The following is a 17,333-nucleotide window of genomic DNA, read 5'->3' on the forward strand; positions in this document are numbered from 1 at the left end:
GGCCCCTTGCATTGAAATAAATGCAGTTTAATTTATTAGTCCTACCTTGTTCCTGCCTGCCCTGGCTGTTTGACTCACTTCTGTTCTCAGCTGTATCCGTCTCAAATCGATCTCTTTCCTCACTATCTCCTTGGGTCCCAGACACCCCCACCTTACTGGTTTAATCCTCCCGAGCAGCCCAGCAAATTATTGAAATAAATGCAGTTTAATTTATTAGTCCTACCTTGTTCCTGCCTGCCCTGGCTGTTTGACTCACTTCTGTTCTCAGCTGTATCCGTCTCAAATCGATCTCTTTCCTCACTATCTCCTTGGGTCCCAGACACCCCCACCTTACTGGTTTAATCCTCCCGAGCAGCTCCAGCAAATTTCCCTGCCTGTATATTAGTCCCCTTCCAATTTAGGTGCAATCCGTCCTTCTTGTACAGGTCACTTCTACTCCAAAAGAGATTCCAATGATCCAAAAATGTGAATCCTTCTCCCATACACCAGCTCCTCAGCCATGCATTCATCTGCTCTACCCTCCTATTCCTGCCCTCACCAGCTCGTAGCACCAGGAATAATTCAGATATTACTACTCTCGCGGACCTCCTTTTTAAATTCCTGCCTAACTCTGTAACGCCTTCAGAATCTCAACCTTTTCCCTTCCTATGCTGTTGGTTCCAATGTGGACAATGACCTCCTGTTGGCCCCTCTCCCCCGTGAGAACATTCTGCACCCTCTCTGAGACATCCTTGATCCTGATTAATCAGAATTTTCATGCTGTTTTCACGTAGGGAAAGCTTGGTATGAAAAAATATTTCATGATAGAGATGTTTCCATTTGTCAGTCTAGGAACTGAGGGCACAGTCTCAGTGTGAAAGGATGACCCTTTACTGAGATGAGGAGGAATTTCTTCGGCCAGAGGATGGTGAATCTGTGGAACTCATTGCCACAGAGGGCTGTGGAGGTCAAGTAATTGAGTGGCTTTAGGACAGAGACAGGTCAGGCAAGAATCATGGGGTGAAGGCAGGAGAATGAGGTTGAGAAACAAATCAGCCATGACTGAATGGCCGAACAGACTCAATGGGCTGAATGGCCCAAATCTGCTCCACTATCTTACGGTCTTATCGCGGTAAAATACAAATGATCACATTTCAATTGCCGCCATGTGAGTTATACGCTGGGAATTTCATGGACCGACAGGAGACTGAAACAAGATCTGTACCACCTTTATGGAAAGTTCACAGGTAGAGAATTTTTCAAAAACGAAACCTGTGATTAACCAGATTGTAAACAAGTAACTCAGACATGGAACACAAGCTACAATTATTTCAAGCTGCTGTTCCTTTAGCACAGATAGATTTGTAACTATAACTTGACAAGTCTCTCTCTTAGCTCTTGAAAGACAAAGAACAGTGATAAAGCAAGAGAAACATTTGAACACCTAAAATTTAAAGATAATTGTCATAGTCAATTGCTACTGATCCAGGATATTCCTAACAAACAGAGGTCTCAGGTTAAAACCTATTACCTCTAGAACATCCAAGGACTGTAAATCATATACTCTTCCATCTTTTTCATAGTTAAAAAGTCATAACTTGATCCTCCTTTCAGTCAATAAAATATTGTAATTGGCTTAATACTTCTGATGAATTTGTTAACTACATTTTTGTTGAAGTAACGTGTGACTGCAAGTTAAAAAGATAACTAAGTCTTTGTAACAGGCAACGGAGAAGGTTGAAACAAGGAAAATCAGTGAGGGGGCAAATAGAGGAACCTAAAAATGAGAGAAAACGAAGTGACTGACAACATACATAGGAACGAAGACCATTCAGCCTGCTTTGCCATTCAATTAAATCACGGCTAATCACCTACCTGAATGCTGGCTTCCTCCATTATATCTCTGATATCATTAATCTGAAGAATCCTACAGATTTCTGTCTTGAAAATGCTCAATGATTGAGCTTTTATGAGCCTCTGGGATAAAGAATTCCAAAAATTCACTTCCCTCTTACTGAAGAGGTTCCACCTTATCTCAGTTTCAAATGCCCTGAGATTACATCCCCTGGCTTTAGTCTCACTGGCTAGAGGAAACATCCTACTGCAAGAAATTAGAGAGAAGTGAACACAGTCACAGTGCACCATGAAAATCAGCCTTCCTTCCAATGACTCCATCTACACTACTTAGTGCCTCGAAAAAGCAGCCAACATAATGAAAGACTCCTCCCCACCCTGTTTTACTCTCTTCCATTGGGCTGAAAATACAAAAGTTTGGAAACAAATACCAACAGATTAAAGAACGGCTTCTCTCCAGCTATTACTGGACTTACAAACAGACCTCTCATACATTAGAAATGATCTTTCTCTATACCTCAAAACAGGTTTTTTTCATTGTCCTTCAGTACGTGGCAATAATAAATTAAATACAAACATCCACCCTGTAAGAATTCCGTAAATTTCAATGAGGTCACAGATGGAATACAGCCCCCGTCTCCTGAATTTCTCCTCCAAGGACAATCCCACCACCCTAGGGATTAATCTTGCAAATCTATTGCTCTCCTTCTCAGGCAAGGGTGATACTCCTTAGATAAGGGATCCAAAACTTCAGAAAGGAAGGAGGGTCACTGGACTTAAAATTTTAGCTATGTTTTTTACTCCACATTGCTGCCAAATCTACTGAGTGTCTCTGGCAATTTCTATTTTGGTTTGTTACAATATGAATAGCTGCGCCACGTTAAATGTTTGAGTCAGGTGGAAAGGGAATTTCCACTTGCCATAAACCTGGGATAACTTTGTTTCCTACTAACGTTTTATTGCCTTCGCTGGCTGCAGACAGGAGGTCATGGAATCCTGAGCTGTGAGGGGGCTGGGAATGAACTGATTACTTTGAATGCCACTGTACAAGGCAGAGCAAGTAAAGCTAAGCTATAAAGCAGAAAGCTTTATTAGTAAAGAACAACAGGTTATGTTTTTATATTTTTTCCTATATTTGCAAAACTTTTAAAAACATATGTAGTGCTACATACAAGGATCAATAAACAATTGTATAAAATACTGTAATCAAGGAATAGAACATAAAAACTATATTACACCAATACAGAATACTGTTCAATTTATACAGTCATTTAAATGCTGAATGTAAGAGCTTATCAAAATAAACTGCATTAGTGTATGTAGTGCATATATTAGTATGCAGAAAGCATTTTTGCTTAAAAACAAATACTAAACATACATTTGCTGTAATGTGAGTCATACTTATGGCTACAGATGGTGAGTTACCAACCTGTATGCAATCATATTCCAGCAGCTCAGCATGAGAGATCTGGGGTATTTTGGTGAAAAACAAAGTCTTTCCCAACCCCATTGGGTGAGTGTAGCAAATCAGAAAACCCTTGATCCAGGTGTCAGTGACCAGTTCTCTGATTAAAGGATTTCCTTGATCAGAAACCAAAAAGACCTAGTGCAGGTCTGGTCTGGCATTTTCTGTTGTTTTACTTTTCAACGATCTCCTGCATCCTAATTAGGATACTGCTCAGGAACATCACACTGGATACAACTTTTTCCTGCTGGCTAACTACAACACAACTGTTTGGACAGTTCTTTTTGGAAACCATGTGGGGAGAAAGAAGCTATAACAGCATGGTTTGCAGTTCACGCTGTAGGAATAGTACAAAAGGGAAAATGCACACTCAATGAGACCAGCACGAGGCCAAGCTCCCTTCGACAAAGTGCATACCTACAGGTTGAGACTTGCATTTGGATGGTGAGCTGCAAATATCCGTCACCCAAATCTCTCAATGACTGACTGAATTGGAAGTTGAGAAGTGGGGTGGTGGCTAGTTCTGAAAGTCAATTGGAGATACAGGAGAGCTTTGCAAATGCCAATTTCATGTGCTTAACAGTCACAAAGCAGTCTTAATGTGTAGGACTACCTGGTTACGTGTCCTTGGCTATTTTAGATGTTATGCTCCCACTTGTACAAGAGCTGAGTCCAACTTTACACTGGGGTAAGATAAACGGACAATTTGGCAACAGGTTAATCGAATGGGATGGGTAAAGTTTTAAAGCTTCAGACTGTCTTTGCACTGAAACCTATGTTGCTCCTGATGGGAATAGGTAAAACAAGACTAGTCTGATATGGAGCAAAATTCCTGCAAATAATCCCAAAATAAAAGCAATGAAAGAAAGCTTAAACTGTCCCACACACACACTGCTATTTCATGGATTAAACTGCCTCTGTAGTTGGCTACAAGTTTGGATTAGCAAATACGACAGAACCTACTACTAGAATAAAATTCATTCTTGCCTCTTTCCAACTAATGCCATCTCGGCTCAAGGTGATTTGGGGACTGGGAGCACGTGTTAGAAAGCTGAGGTATGATGTATTTGGATACAGCAGAGATATATTGCAACAGGCTGGTGACTCTTGAGTCTTACTATTACTTCAACCTCTTCAAAGACATGATGACACCAGCTGAAGTGCTGTAAAAATGTGAGCGATTGGGGATTTTCTTTCTAGTTTGTAATTTGTGCTCCCCACAGAAAAGCACAACCACCCCCCAACTATGACAGGAGAGGATATGAGCACACACCTAGCCATCCCAATGGAAGGTAGTACACTTCAGATGACCCACAATTTTGACCGTCGCTTGAATGACTGTACGAATTCCTTCAGCCCGTAAAAGGCTGAGAGTCTAGACCGTAAAAGCTGCAGCAAATCACTGCATTGTGGCACTTCATAGTACAAATATATAGAACTGTACAAGCATATATTCTGCAAAACAAATATAAAATTATATACACCAAAGTGTCAAACTATGGCAATCTTTCTCCAGCCTGGGAGTCTGCAATATGCAAAGGTCTCTTTCCAACAAACAATACTCAGTTTGTAACATTTGCAAATAGTATTAAATAGATCTAGAATTTGACAGTGTTTATTTTTTGTTTCTGCAACCAAGGTGCCAGCTGTATAAAATGAGGACATCATGGAGCAGTTTTACCCAAGAGAGGTTGTATGATATATAATTTGGTCCCCCCCCCCCCTCTGTAAAGCAGTAAAAAGCATATACAAGTTTGTTAAATGTGTGCTGGTACTTTCAACACATACTGACGTGCACCGGAACTCTGGCACATTTTGGAGAGTCAACTCTCTCCCATTCATTTCCTACACATCAACTTGATGATGCAAGTATGTCCAAATTTGTTTCCATTTCAGGTGTGGATGCACATTTGGCTGAAAGATTTGGCTGAAGCAATTTTCATGCTCCTGATCTTGGCCTCAACTGTTAAGTGCAGGCGGGGGTTGGTGGCTCACACAAACTAGTCCATCAACACTTTCCAGTGAGTAGTCTGCACTTTCAATGATGATTAGTACATGTGAGCAGAGACCCTCACCCATTCTTTGCTTGCTGCATTGGTTGGGGAAACTGGAGGAAGCGAAAGACACATGACATGTCATTCAAAATGTTCTAGGCTCATCAGTATAGTAATGTCTTTGGTTATGTGACTGTATATTTGGGCATTAGCTTAAAGGCTTGATGGAGACCAGGGCACTTTTGGTATTAAAACATTCAACAGATAATTCAAATAACTGTTAGAAAGGAATTAGCCTGTCATGAAGACACATCGTCTCTTCCTACATTTGCAGTTATACGATACCTGCACTGTGACGTTACAGATTTTGATCATTTCACATCGAGAAGTAACCATTTCAACAGCTGTACAGGTTAATCTTTATTTCTGTTTTGCCAGGTTACACAATGCCTGGCTGCCAGGACAGATTTGATATCCCTCATCCACATCTCTGCAGAGTCTTTGCTAAGCTATGTGCGCAAGAGATTTTGTGAAGTGACTCTGCCCAACTCCTCAATGTATGTGTGGAAGGAGCAGCTTCTGCTAAGCCCATTCCCACAGGTGCACACTTAATAGGAAACTGTGCATGCGGAGACTCCCCTAACCAGCACTGCAGTGCACCACACCACCTACAGAAATAGCTTAAAGAAAAGTGGTCCAGCAGGTTTAAATCTCAGACTTTACCACTGCATGATCAACAAACACTGCCTTCAGCAAATGCCCAACACTAATTGAGGCATGGAATATAAAAGGATTGGTGAAGGGAGTAGGGGTTAATGGTGGTGGTTGAGGGGGGGGGGCGGGGGGTGGTGGTAAATGAATCCCTAAATCTCCGAACATTGGCAAACGTGTTTGTTCTCAGTTGGTCAGCGGACCAATATTTCAACCTGTCAGTCTAAGCCTATCCTAAAGCTGCCAACTGCAATTTTTGATGTCACCAAAAACAAGAATAAATCAGGTCAAGTCCACAATGTCTGACAGACATTAATGATCATTCCTAATTGCTGGCGAACCCAAGGCAATGCAAGTGTTCAAAGATGTAGTTCAAAGTTTGGTCCTGGGAAGGTTTGCTGTTCACTGCGCCCTGTCAGAGGCAGCTTCTATGTAGTAGTACTTGGACGTTGAACATTTGTCTCATTGAATACAGATCGAAACTCAGTATGGAACAATTGTTAGAGAGGAATTGGAGCCAACAGGTCAAAGGAAGCTAGACCAATCTTGGTTTCCTTTCATTTCAAACAAAACATTCAAGTACTCTGAAAAATTGTCATCTGAAAAAAAGGTCTGTGTAAAACTATTTTCCCTTTTAAAAATATGAAAAAATGATCCGGCTTTACTTTAAAAACACAACCTATTGGAGTGGCTCTGCACTGCAAGCCTTTAGCACTTCTCTCGGACTGACAGAGGGCTCTCTGCCATGTCTGTGATTGAAGACTTTGTGGAGAATTTCTGTGCAGCCCAGTACCAGGATGAATCACTTTCCCCTTCCTCCTTCCTGCCAACAGCTGTTGACTGTTACAGGAACACAATTTTCAAGACTGTCTGAAAACCTGGATATATCAGTAATACTCCCAATTCCAATTTCTTTTTGAACTCAGGAAAATAAATGGAAGAACTGGAAACAGTAGCTTTTACTAGTCTTTGAGGTGCTAATGGTACACATTTTCTCACAATATACCCAACCATTCCATCTGCAAACTAATGTAGTATCTAATCATAGTCACAACTCCACACCAAGAGGGAGTTTTAATTGAAATGAGTGGGGGAGTGTGTTTGGAAAGAAGAGGAAAGGATTTGTCAAGAGAATAGATCAAAACTACAAATGAAGTTTTTGAGGGATTTGGAGAAGTGGGCAGAGATGTGTTAAAGGTGAGAAATTTAGGAAGAGGATTACAGAGCACGAGGGTGAGATGTTAGAAGGAACAGTCGCTGAAGGGAATAGAGAATGAAGTGGGAGTTATGTCACTGATTCCTCACAAAACATGAGAACCACTCACCTGACAAAGCAGGTAGACAATTAACAATATGGAAACAGTCGCATAGTGTAAACAGACAAGATTTTTAAAAAGTTCAATAAGGGATGTGAGTGTCACTAGCTAGACCAGCATTTATTGCCCAGAGGGCAGTTAAGAGTCAATCACATTGCTGTAGATTTGGAGTCACATGTAGGCTAGACCAGGTAAAGATGGTAGTTTCCTTCCCGAAAGGACATTAGTGAACCAGATGTCTCAGGCTGGTTTCTTTCTCAGTTTGAATCACTGCCTCTGCCTCCCTTCCTCCTTTTTAAAGTGCCATTGCTTTGATCTCCCCACTCCAAAGTTCCAAAACAACACAACAGCTTATAAAACAGTAATTACTGCTCCTAGAATTCGAGGAAATCAACTGCCACACAGAAAATAGCTAAAGAAAAACAGTTCTTACAGCCATATTTTTTCCTGCCCTCCATCTTCGATAACCCAGAATCTTTTTGAATGGCAAGTGGGGAGTGTATCTGAATGAAGAGACCTTGGAGTGCAGGTTCATAGCTCCTTGAAAGTGGAGTCGTAGGTAGATAGAATCGTGAAGGCGGATTTTGGTATGCTTGCCTTTATTGGTCAGAGCATTGAGTATTGAAGTTGGGAGGTCATGTTGTAGTTGTAAGGACATTGACTAGGCTCCTATTGGAATATTGAGTGCAATTCTGGTCTCCATCCTATCGGAAGGATGTTGTGAAACTTGAAAGGGTTCAAAAAAGATTTACAAGGGTGTTGCCAGGGTGGGAGGGTTTGAGATATAGGGAGAGGCTGAATAGGCTGGGGCTGTTTTCCCTTGAGTGTCAGGGGTTGAGGGGTGACTGGTACAAATACAACACTTAAAAAGGCATCTGAACGGGTTTCGAGGGATATAGGCTAAATGCTGGCAAATGGAACTAGATTCATATAGGATATCTGGTTGGCATGGATGAGTTGGACTGAAGCATCTCTTTGTGTTGTATATCTCTATGTTTCTACGAGACGGATTTTTCTGATAATCAGCAATGGTCATCATTAGACTCTTAATCCCGGACTCTTATTCAGTCCAAATTCCACCATTCACCACAGCAGGATTCGAACCCAGGTCCCTAGAACAGTACCTGGGTCTCAGGATTTAGAGCTCAGTAATAATACGACTAGGTCTTCCCTCCCCAATTCAGATGCTCAGGTTAATGCTCTGGAGACACAAGTACCAATCCCACCATAGAATCTTGTCGAATGTTAATAAATAAATTTGAGTATAAAGTTAGTCTCAGTAACAATCATTTAAAACTATTGTTGCAAAAGCCCACTGAGTTCACCAATGTCCTTCTAAGAAGGAAATCTGCACTCCCTACATGATGTGGCTTAAATCTGACTCCAAATCCTCAGCAATGTGGTGGATCATCTCATGAGAAACATTAAATAAAAGTGATCATCTGGTTGAAGGCAACAACTTCAATGCTGTTAACAACAATTACATTATGACCAGTCACGTAAGGATGGTGGAATACATGCATCTCTGCACGATGCACTGGGCAGCACAGAATGGTACTCAAAATCTCCCACCAACTGCTGCAAAACCAGCTGCTTTTCCTTAAAGGCACTGTATTTGCATTAGATTTATGCAACAGTCTCAAGTCTTATATATAAATATATATATAAAACCATCAAATAGCATTTCTGGTATAAATAAAAAATAAAATAAAAGTATAAAGAGGCATAAATTACATCAGCAAAGAGGAAGTTAAAAAATAAGTTCAGTACAAAATACATTCAAGAAAGTGCATCTTCACAGAGCTGAAAGCAGTTGGCATTAAGCCTTTACCGAACATATATCTTTGTCCCTTTGTTCTTTAACTTAGTGATAGTACTGGATACAAACGATGGGCAATACCTCCATTGCATCATTTTGAGGATGTCTGGGATTGTCTGTGCAATAAGGTGGGGGAATGGAGCTACAGCTGTGGCCAGCATTAGTTTAAATGAAGACTTCTGAAGTAAAAACATGTTTAACAAGTTAGCTAAATGGCAGCCGATGTGTGGTGGGACGGAGTTTTGATCTGGTGTATTGTCACACTAAACAAAAAATGTAAGACCACAATGAGCAACATTGATCATCCTAGCCCCTGCTGTCCTCCATTGTGACGTGTGTCTTAAATTGTCAATACCACTTTATTTTTATATGGCCAAAGTATGGTATTCATGACCAGAAGTCATCAACTGTATCAAAAAGCAGATGATTGGAGGAGCCGGTGTTTGGAAGCACTATATGATGAAGGAGCAGCGTTCCAAAATAAACTTAGTGCTTCCAAATAAACCTGTTGGACAATAATCTGGTTTGTGTGATTTTTAACTTTGTCAAAAAACAGGCAGCAGGCTAGCAACAAAGAAAAACGTCAGGCACCCATTTGTAGCATGATAGATGTAGAGTGGCAGTGCCATTAACAATACTCTGAACAAGTACTGCTGGAACAGTTCTTGCCAGCACACATCAGGGTTTACCAGTTTCAACTGACAGTGTAAGTGAGGCCATAACCAAGAACCTCCATGGAACATTAAAAACACTGGTACAATCTGACAGCACTGTTTGTGCGATTTGATGGCTGTGTGTTCAGCTGTGTTGTGGAAAGTCTCAATGTAAAACTGTAATGCTAAGTCAATTGCACAAAGAGGTGTTGCCCATCACTGGCTGCAGATACCAAGGATTTGCCAAAACCCTGCTAATTCCAAAGTGGCTGAGTCACATGGAAAGGCAATTCTGAATGAACATGTCTCTCTACTGATATATGCAATTATTCACATAAGATCTTGAGTTAATTTCAGTGTCATTACTTTGTTGAACTGAAGATTCACTGGCAGAATACTAACATTTAGCAAATAGGAAACTTGCATTTGTTTTATATAACAAACCTAAAGGCATATGGTGCAGTTGGGAGAGTGCACCTCTTTGCTTCAGTTGTGAGAACTAGCACCTTTAAAACACGAAACAAATGAAAAGTGACATTTGTCTTCCCTCTTGTTTCCCCTCCATAACATGGTCACTGGCTGCCTTGTTAAAAGTACATTGGAACTTGCACGTTCCATCACCAGAACCAGTTACCAGGCATTAAATAAGGTAGCCACATTACCATTTGCCTTGATATGGATCTTGTCTTACTGAGTAGGAAATTCAAGGTTGCAAAAAACAAATGATTAGACTTTGGTAAACAATAGATGTATATGTACTTACACATGCAGTCAGTCTGTCTGTCTCACTCACTCACTCACACTCACACACACACCCCATTCCGGGTTGAAGCATCAGCTTGATAGAAACAGGTGAGGTGGAAAGCTGGCAGCCTGTATCTCTGACCTCACTAGAATTATTTAAGCACAGCTTCTTGTACAAAACCTTGCCTCCAATGTGTATGAAAATAGACAGATGGAGAAAACTAAATAGAATGTCGCCAAGGCCGCTTTTGAATTTTGGGAGTAAAAATACAATATATGCGTTCCCAAAAAAGCTGCATTCCTTCCATTTTGCATGAGAGTAAACCATGTTTTGCATAATGTTTGAAATCTCTTGTTCTGTGTAACAACAAGCTGTTTTCATGGAGTGTTCCAGGGTCTGTGGAAATACTGCACTCTGTCCAGTTGATGGCGTATGTGTTGAGATGAGACCTTCTGAAGAAACTTTCGATGTTGTCTGTAAATGCATTGAGAATTGTGTATTTGTCCAGCTATTTTCAGCATTTCCCTATACCACAGGACTAAACTGTTGCCTTGGGTACAGGCACTCATGTAATTGGTGTTACTGAGTATACTTACTGAATGGAACACTAGGTATAATAACCTTTTAGACAGTTTTAAACAAAATACTATTATTAAGATATTTCCAGCTTCCAAGCAAGCTACCTCCATCAGTGAATTAACTGGACAAATGGATTTCTGAACAGTTCCTCTGCTGATGGTCTTTGCTTTGCATCCACAAATATTTTCTTCAGGAAGTCCCTGCAGTGATCTGAAATGTGAGATGGCAGCTGGGGGTTTGTTGGCTGAGTGGCAATTTTGAAAATGGCAGCCATAGCTTCATACTCAGCCCAGGGAGGTTTCTCTGTGAGCATCTCCACCACCGTACATCCCAGGCTCCTAAACAAAGGCAAGTAGATTGGCAAATTGTAATTAGGTTGGAGTCACAGCGCTGTCAATAAGGAAAGCACAGAATTAACAAAGAAATCAAAACATCAGAAAATGGAAATATTCAGCAGGTCAAGCAGCATTTGTGGAGACAGAAACTGAATTATGTTTTAGGTCGATGACCTTTAATCAGAATTTAAAAAATGTTAGAGCCTCAATCAACTCCAACTAATCAAGTAAGCTGAATCTCTGAATATTCGATATGCCCCAGCATCCAAATAGTTCCAGTCTCTAAAAATCTAGCCAACCAACTGTGTGCAGTCCTCGTTAGCTCCAATTACCTGCCCCTGAAGATTCCAACTATCCAGTTACATCTTGTCCCCAATTAACCAACAGCACTGCCTGTCCCACCATTCAAACCACTGAAAGTTTCAATCTAAATAATTTTCATGTGGAAAAATAACAGTATGCAAACCATACTTCATAACCTGAGAAAATGTTTAAAGTTTTGGACAATGATTGAGATTCCAATCGGACGCCTACTGTTGCAGGGAATTTCAGCAGCACTTAAACTCAATGAAATCTAAATCAGTAGAGAGATAAATTTGACAAGAGTGACCATTCATTATTGCAATAATCCAATGCTAACTAGAAGTCCACACACCAGACTGAGTTCAATTTAGACAGGTCATTGACCATTTAAAAAAATCTAGAGCTGTATTCTACCAGCTCACATGTGAAAATGTAGCTAGCAGCTGTGGAAGACAGATGAGGAACCTGCCTGAAGTGCTGCAACACTAGATCAACACTCTTCACCAAATGGAAAGTTCCTCTTAATAATGCAGCAAAAACACCAAACATATTAAATGTCATTTGGAACAACAAAATCATTTGGCACTGTGTCTACTTCCCTGCCTTTAGGTTTGTCTTTATCATTACTATACTCCCAGGACTGGAACATGTGAAATCGGAAAATTCCAACTTATAAATAGCCAGTATACCTCTCGTCACTGGTTGCCAGAGTTTGAATCTCCTGATCAGAATCCACCAATCCACCAAGACATTGCACAAGTTAAGAATATCAATGGAAATTAAGCAAATGTGCCAACCAAACATTTTCTGTGAAATTATTCTACCACTCAAGATTCAAGAGGTGAGCAATTCTTCTCCTGCAATCAATATTTCTCGAAGTCAGTTCAGTAAAGCCACACACTCACCAGCCTTACGAGGCAAGTAAATATATTATGATATTCACTTATACAATTAACCCAAGGAAAAGTAAAAATGTGTGTGTTTCATGGCCATGTGTTGAGGCTATTCAAATTATGCAGCCCAGTGAGTAATGAGATAGCAAAACATTGGGATTGGATTGAATTTAGCAGCAAGTACTTCCACTACATCCCGAATCAATGCAGTGCCTTGTAGCAAGGTTGGATACGTAGACTCTGGGTGCTTTGTTGATTGCATCCAATACATAGTGCAGTGGGGTGCAAGTCAAAAGCCAAACAGAAAGCTTGGACAAAATTAAACTTAATACTTAACCATAGTGCTGACACTAACAAATAGATTGCAGCAGTTCAAGGAGATCGCTCACCAACACCTTCTCAAAGGCAAATAAGGATGGGCAGTAAAGGCAGGCCATGCAAGTTATATTCATATCTCAAGAATAAATAATAAAAACTTGTGCATGCACCATATGTACAAACTACTGTTAATTTCTGATTTAAATAAAACTGGTAGCAGCTTGCTAATGAAATAAGCTTTTATGCACATGACTGCACTGCGATAAGTTGAATGCAGTATACAGATTTGTAATTCAGCATATGCTAACAGTCCTCAGTGAATCACCTCTCACCTTTGCATTAGAAATCATGTTCAGTCCAATTTGCTGAAACACAAATCCTTTTTTAACTGATGGGAAAATCAACTTGCATTTACAAAGCACCAACCATGCATTCAGGAGACCTCAAAATGCTTTACAGCCAATTAAGTACTTTAAAGTACTACACAGAGTGTGGTGGGTGCATGGAATGCACTGCCAGCAGAGGTAGTGGAGACAGAGACATTAGGGACATTTATGTAACTCTTGGATAGGTACATGGAAGATCGTACAATGAAGGATATTTCGGTTAGCTGATCTGCAAGTAGGATAAAAGGTCGGCACAACATCTAGGGCCGAAGGGCCTGTGTTGTACTGTACTGTTCTATGTTTTAAAGTCATTACTGTAATATAGGAAAGGCAACAACCAAGTTACATACAGCAAGCTCCAAAAAGCAGCAATGTGACATAGTTTTTTTTGTGGTGTTGACTGAGGAGTGAGTATTGCCATAATTCCAAGGATAGCTCCACTGCAGCCCTTCAAAATAATGGCATAGGATTTTTTATATTCACCTAAAAAGCTAGAGATGGCCTTGTTTAATGACTCACCTGAAAAGATGCCCAATAGTGCAGCATTCCCTCAGTACTGCATTGTCAGTGTCATTGCAAGAGTCAGACTTTATTTCTGTGCTCAACTCTGGAGTGGGACAGGAACCCTGATTCAGAGGGATAAGTGCCACCAACATGCTACAGGATTAAACAACATGCTGTTCATGCAGATTCTGGGTGCAGGATCCATTTAGGTGGACAATTGTCAATACTATCCTGTGTGTTTATATTGCAAGCACTAAATACAAGGAAAAGTTTTAAATTATGAACCCATAAAACAGTTAAGTTGCTACTTGATTACAGCTTGAACAGACTATCCTATAGGTGGCGCTTTAACTCTAGAAAATAGATAGCCACATCAACCAGGACAGATTAATACAACTAAATATTGAGTCTCACAAGTTCCTGGCACCATTCAACATGTTATTCAAGTGGCAACTCTTAAAGTATGAGCTGAGAAATTAGACATTGACATGTTTTCTAATCGTACAGGGTATGGCAGCTATATCTATCCTTGATGAACATCCATGCTTTTGCACATTTGAGGAGGGATCTCTGGATAATGAGGATGAATGGTAGACCAACTGATTCTGGGCTACCTTTCACCCAGTAACACTACTGACGATTTACATGATTCAGATATGCCAGAAGATGGTTTATTCACTATTCCTAGTCTTTTAAATCTGACTGAACTAACTTTAAGTCTACATAATGTAAGACATATCAAAAAAGGTAGAATATATGTTACAAATCACTGACCTAAATAAACAGCCTTTCCATCATGAAAGGTAAATACTATTAACCAAAGATCAGAAAAACTTCAAAACATATTTTTCATATGAACTGTCTGCTCCATTATCTCTGGTCTCATAAAACATGCACACAACAGTGAAGGACTCAAGTCCGTAGCATGAAGTAATGCTCATGAGAGATTCAAAGTAGTGAGAAATCACAACCAATGCATGATCTATGCAACAGCTTTTAAATAGCTAGAATAGAGGACTTCAGATCCAAGGGAACTTGTCAGCCTTCAGACACATTCGGTTTTCTATTACATTTTCTGTAGTGATAGTGATTGCTTTAACTTCCTTCCTCTCTTTTGCTCTTCAATTTTCAACAATTCAATTCAGATTCAGACTTCTACAAATTTATCAAAATGTTCTGGACCAGAGGGATATTAGCTTCTATTTACATTGGAAAAACTGAGACATTTCTCCAGGGAGCAAAGGAGATTGAGGAAGGCTTTATAGCTGTATTCAAGATTTCGACAGGTTTAGATACGACAGACAAAAAAAATTCCATTACTTAATTCAAGGAACACATTTGATGTTTTGGGCAGAAGGACAGAGGTGTAAGGAAGAACTGTGTGTTGGGAGTGATCATGAACTAGAACTTGGTGCCTAAGTGGGTGGTGGATGTGGAGTTAATTAACGATTTCAAAAGGAAATTAGATAGGTTCTTACGGGAAATAAACTTGTAAAGAGAGCAGGGAAATGGGGCTGATTGGGTTGGTCTAAAGTCAGCATAAATTTACCATAGCGTCTTGCAGTCCCTAATGATTCTTGGAGCCTACGACTTGGATTCCCAGACTGTTGGTCGTGGAATGATAGGATTTCAAATATTTATTGTCCAAAAGGCTACGATCTCTAGATTCGTACTAGAATAGAATCCCTCCAGGGTGGAAACAGGCCATTTTGACCCTCCAAAGAGTAACCCACCCAGAACTGTATCTGACTTCTGAAACGGGCAGATAGTTAGGACATGTATCCTTACCAAACATCTGCTTTCCTTCCGTAACCTTCACCACTGATCACCTCTGGGCTCATCCAATATGGCGTCCCAGTGACTGAGCGGATCCCGGTCCCTGACATGCATATTGTCTGCAGACGTTTGCTTGCTCCAAAGTCACCCAGCTTCACATTCCCCGCAGAGTCTCGCAAAATGTTCGCTCCTGAAATAAGATTGAACAGATATGTAAGACAGAAGAATACCACAGTCAGACAGTGAACTCCACAAAGATTCAAAATAAACAGAGCAACATTATGACCGACAGAGGCATGGCTATAGAATGGATTAACGTTGGCTGGCTTTTTCATCAATACCCTCTCTCACCTGTGTTATTCAGGGAGAGGTTTTAAGCCAAGGGATATCACCTCCTTCTGGAAGGGAAAATGAAAGGTTGGATCATATGAGATTAGGGGTAGTTTATTAGCTTGGATAAGTGACTCGCTGATGAACAGAAGACAGGGTTGTGTTAAATAGCTTTTTATTTTTCTGGATGGCGAGATGTAACTAGTGGGGTGCCAAAGTGTCCAGCCCTTGGACCCAGCTATTCACAATCTACTTTAACGACTTGGATAGGCGGGACGATAAATTGCAATAAGGAAATAAGAACTTTGCAAATGGATATATACAGATTAGGGTGGTGGGCCAAAATGTGGCAGCTGGAGTTTAACGCGGATAAGTGCGAGGTCATGCATTTCGGCTGAAAAAAATGGGAAGGTGACCTATTATCTTAATGAGGCGAGACCACAGGATGCTTCAGTGCAGAGGGATCTGGCTGCCCTTGTTCATGAGTCACAGAAAACTAGCATGCAGATACAGCAGATAATGAAGATTGCAAATGGAATGTTGGATTTTATAGCAAAAGGAATAGAATATAAAGGTGAGGAAGTATTGTTGCAACTATATAAGCTACAGGTGAGATCGCACCTGGAGTATTGTACATAGTTTTAGTCCCTTTATTTGAGGAAAGATGTAGTGGCATTGGAAGCAGTTCAGAGGAGGTTCACTAGATGGATCCCAGAGATGAGGGATTTGTCGTATGAAGAGAGATTGAACAGATTAGGCCTACACTCTCTGGAATTGAGAAGAATGAGGGGAGATAACATTGAAGTATTCAAGATGATGAAAGGTGTGGATAAAATAAATGAGCAGCAGGTACTTCCTCATGGGCCATTCTAAGATGAGAGGTCGTAGCCTTGTGATAACGGGGAGCAAATTTAAAACAGAGTTGAGGAGAAACTACTTCCCCCAAAGGATTGTGAATCTGTGGAATTCGCTACCCCAAAGTGCAGTGGATCCTTGGACAGTGAGTAAATTTAAGGAGTTACAGACTTTTAATTGGTAATAGGTTGAAGGGATATGGGGAGAAGGCAGGAAAATGGGAGTGAGGAGCATATCAGGCATGATCGAATGGCAGAGCAGACTCAATGGGCTGAATGGCCTAATTTTGCTCCGATACCTTGAGAATTTATGAAGTCGGGAAAGTCACCATAGCTGATGCTACTGACCTGGGTCTGTCAGCTTGATGTGGAGGTAGGGCATATCAAAACAATCCTGTATAATAATGACTACCTTGATCAAACGATCACTTGCTGTACTTTGTGAAAATTCTTGAAAGGGCTGTCATTTGGATCTGAAAGGTGCCCAGTCTTTCTCAGATTACCGTGGAAGTGGAAGGT

At 40.5% G+C, this 17,333-nt stretch overlaps 1 protein-coding gene across 1 annotated transcript in view; it reads right to left on the bottom strand.

Annotated features, from left to right (window-relative positions):
* Positions 1–8,238: 8,238 nt before the first annotated feature.
* map3k3 (mitogen-activated protein kinase kinase kinase 3) overlaps positions 8,239–17,333 on the bottom strand; it is a 150,672-nt gene continuing 141,577 nt past the window's right edge. Inside the window, exons 16-17 of the mRNA XM_043675368.1 lie at positions 15,643–15,820; positions 8,239–11,453 (exon numbers count right to left, since the gene is read on the bottom strand). Coding sequence (XP_043531303.1) covers positions 11,225–11,453; positions 15,643–15,820 — 407 coding nt within the window. The 3' untranslated portion in view covers positions 8,239–11,224. The remainder of the gene's footprint in view (positions 11,454–15,642; positions 15,821–17,333) is intronic.

Source organism: Chiloscyllium plagiosum, chromosome 33, assembly GCF_004010195.1.
Source record: "Chiloscyllium plagiosum isolate BGI_BamShark_2017 chromosome 33, ASM401019v2, whole genome shotgun sequence".
Lineage (NCBI taxonomy): Eukaryota > Metazoa > Chordata > Chondrichthyes > Orectolobiformes > Hemiscylliidae > Chiloscyllium > Chiloscyllium plagiosum.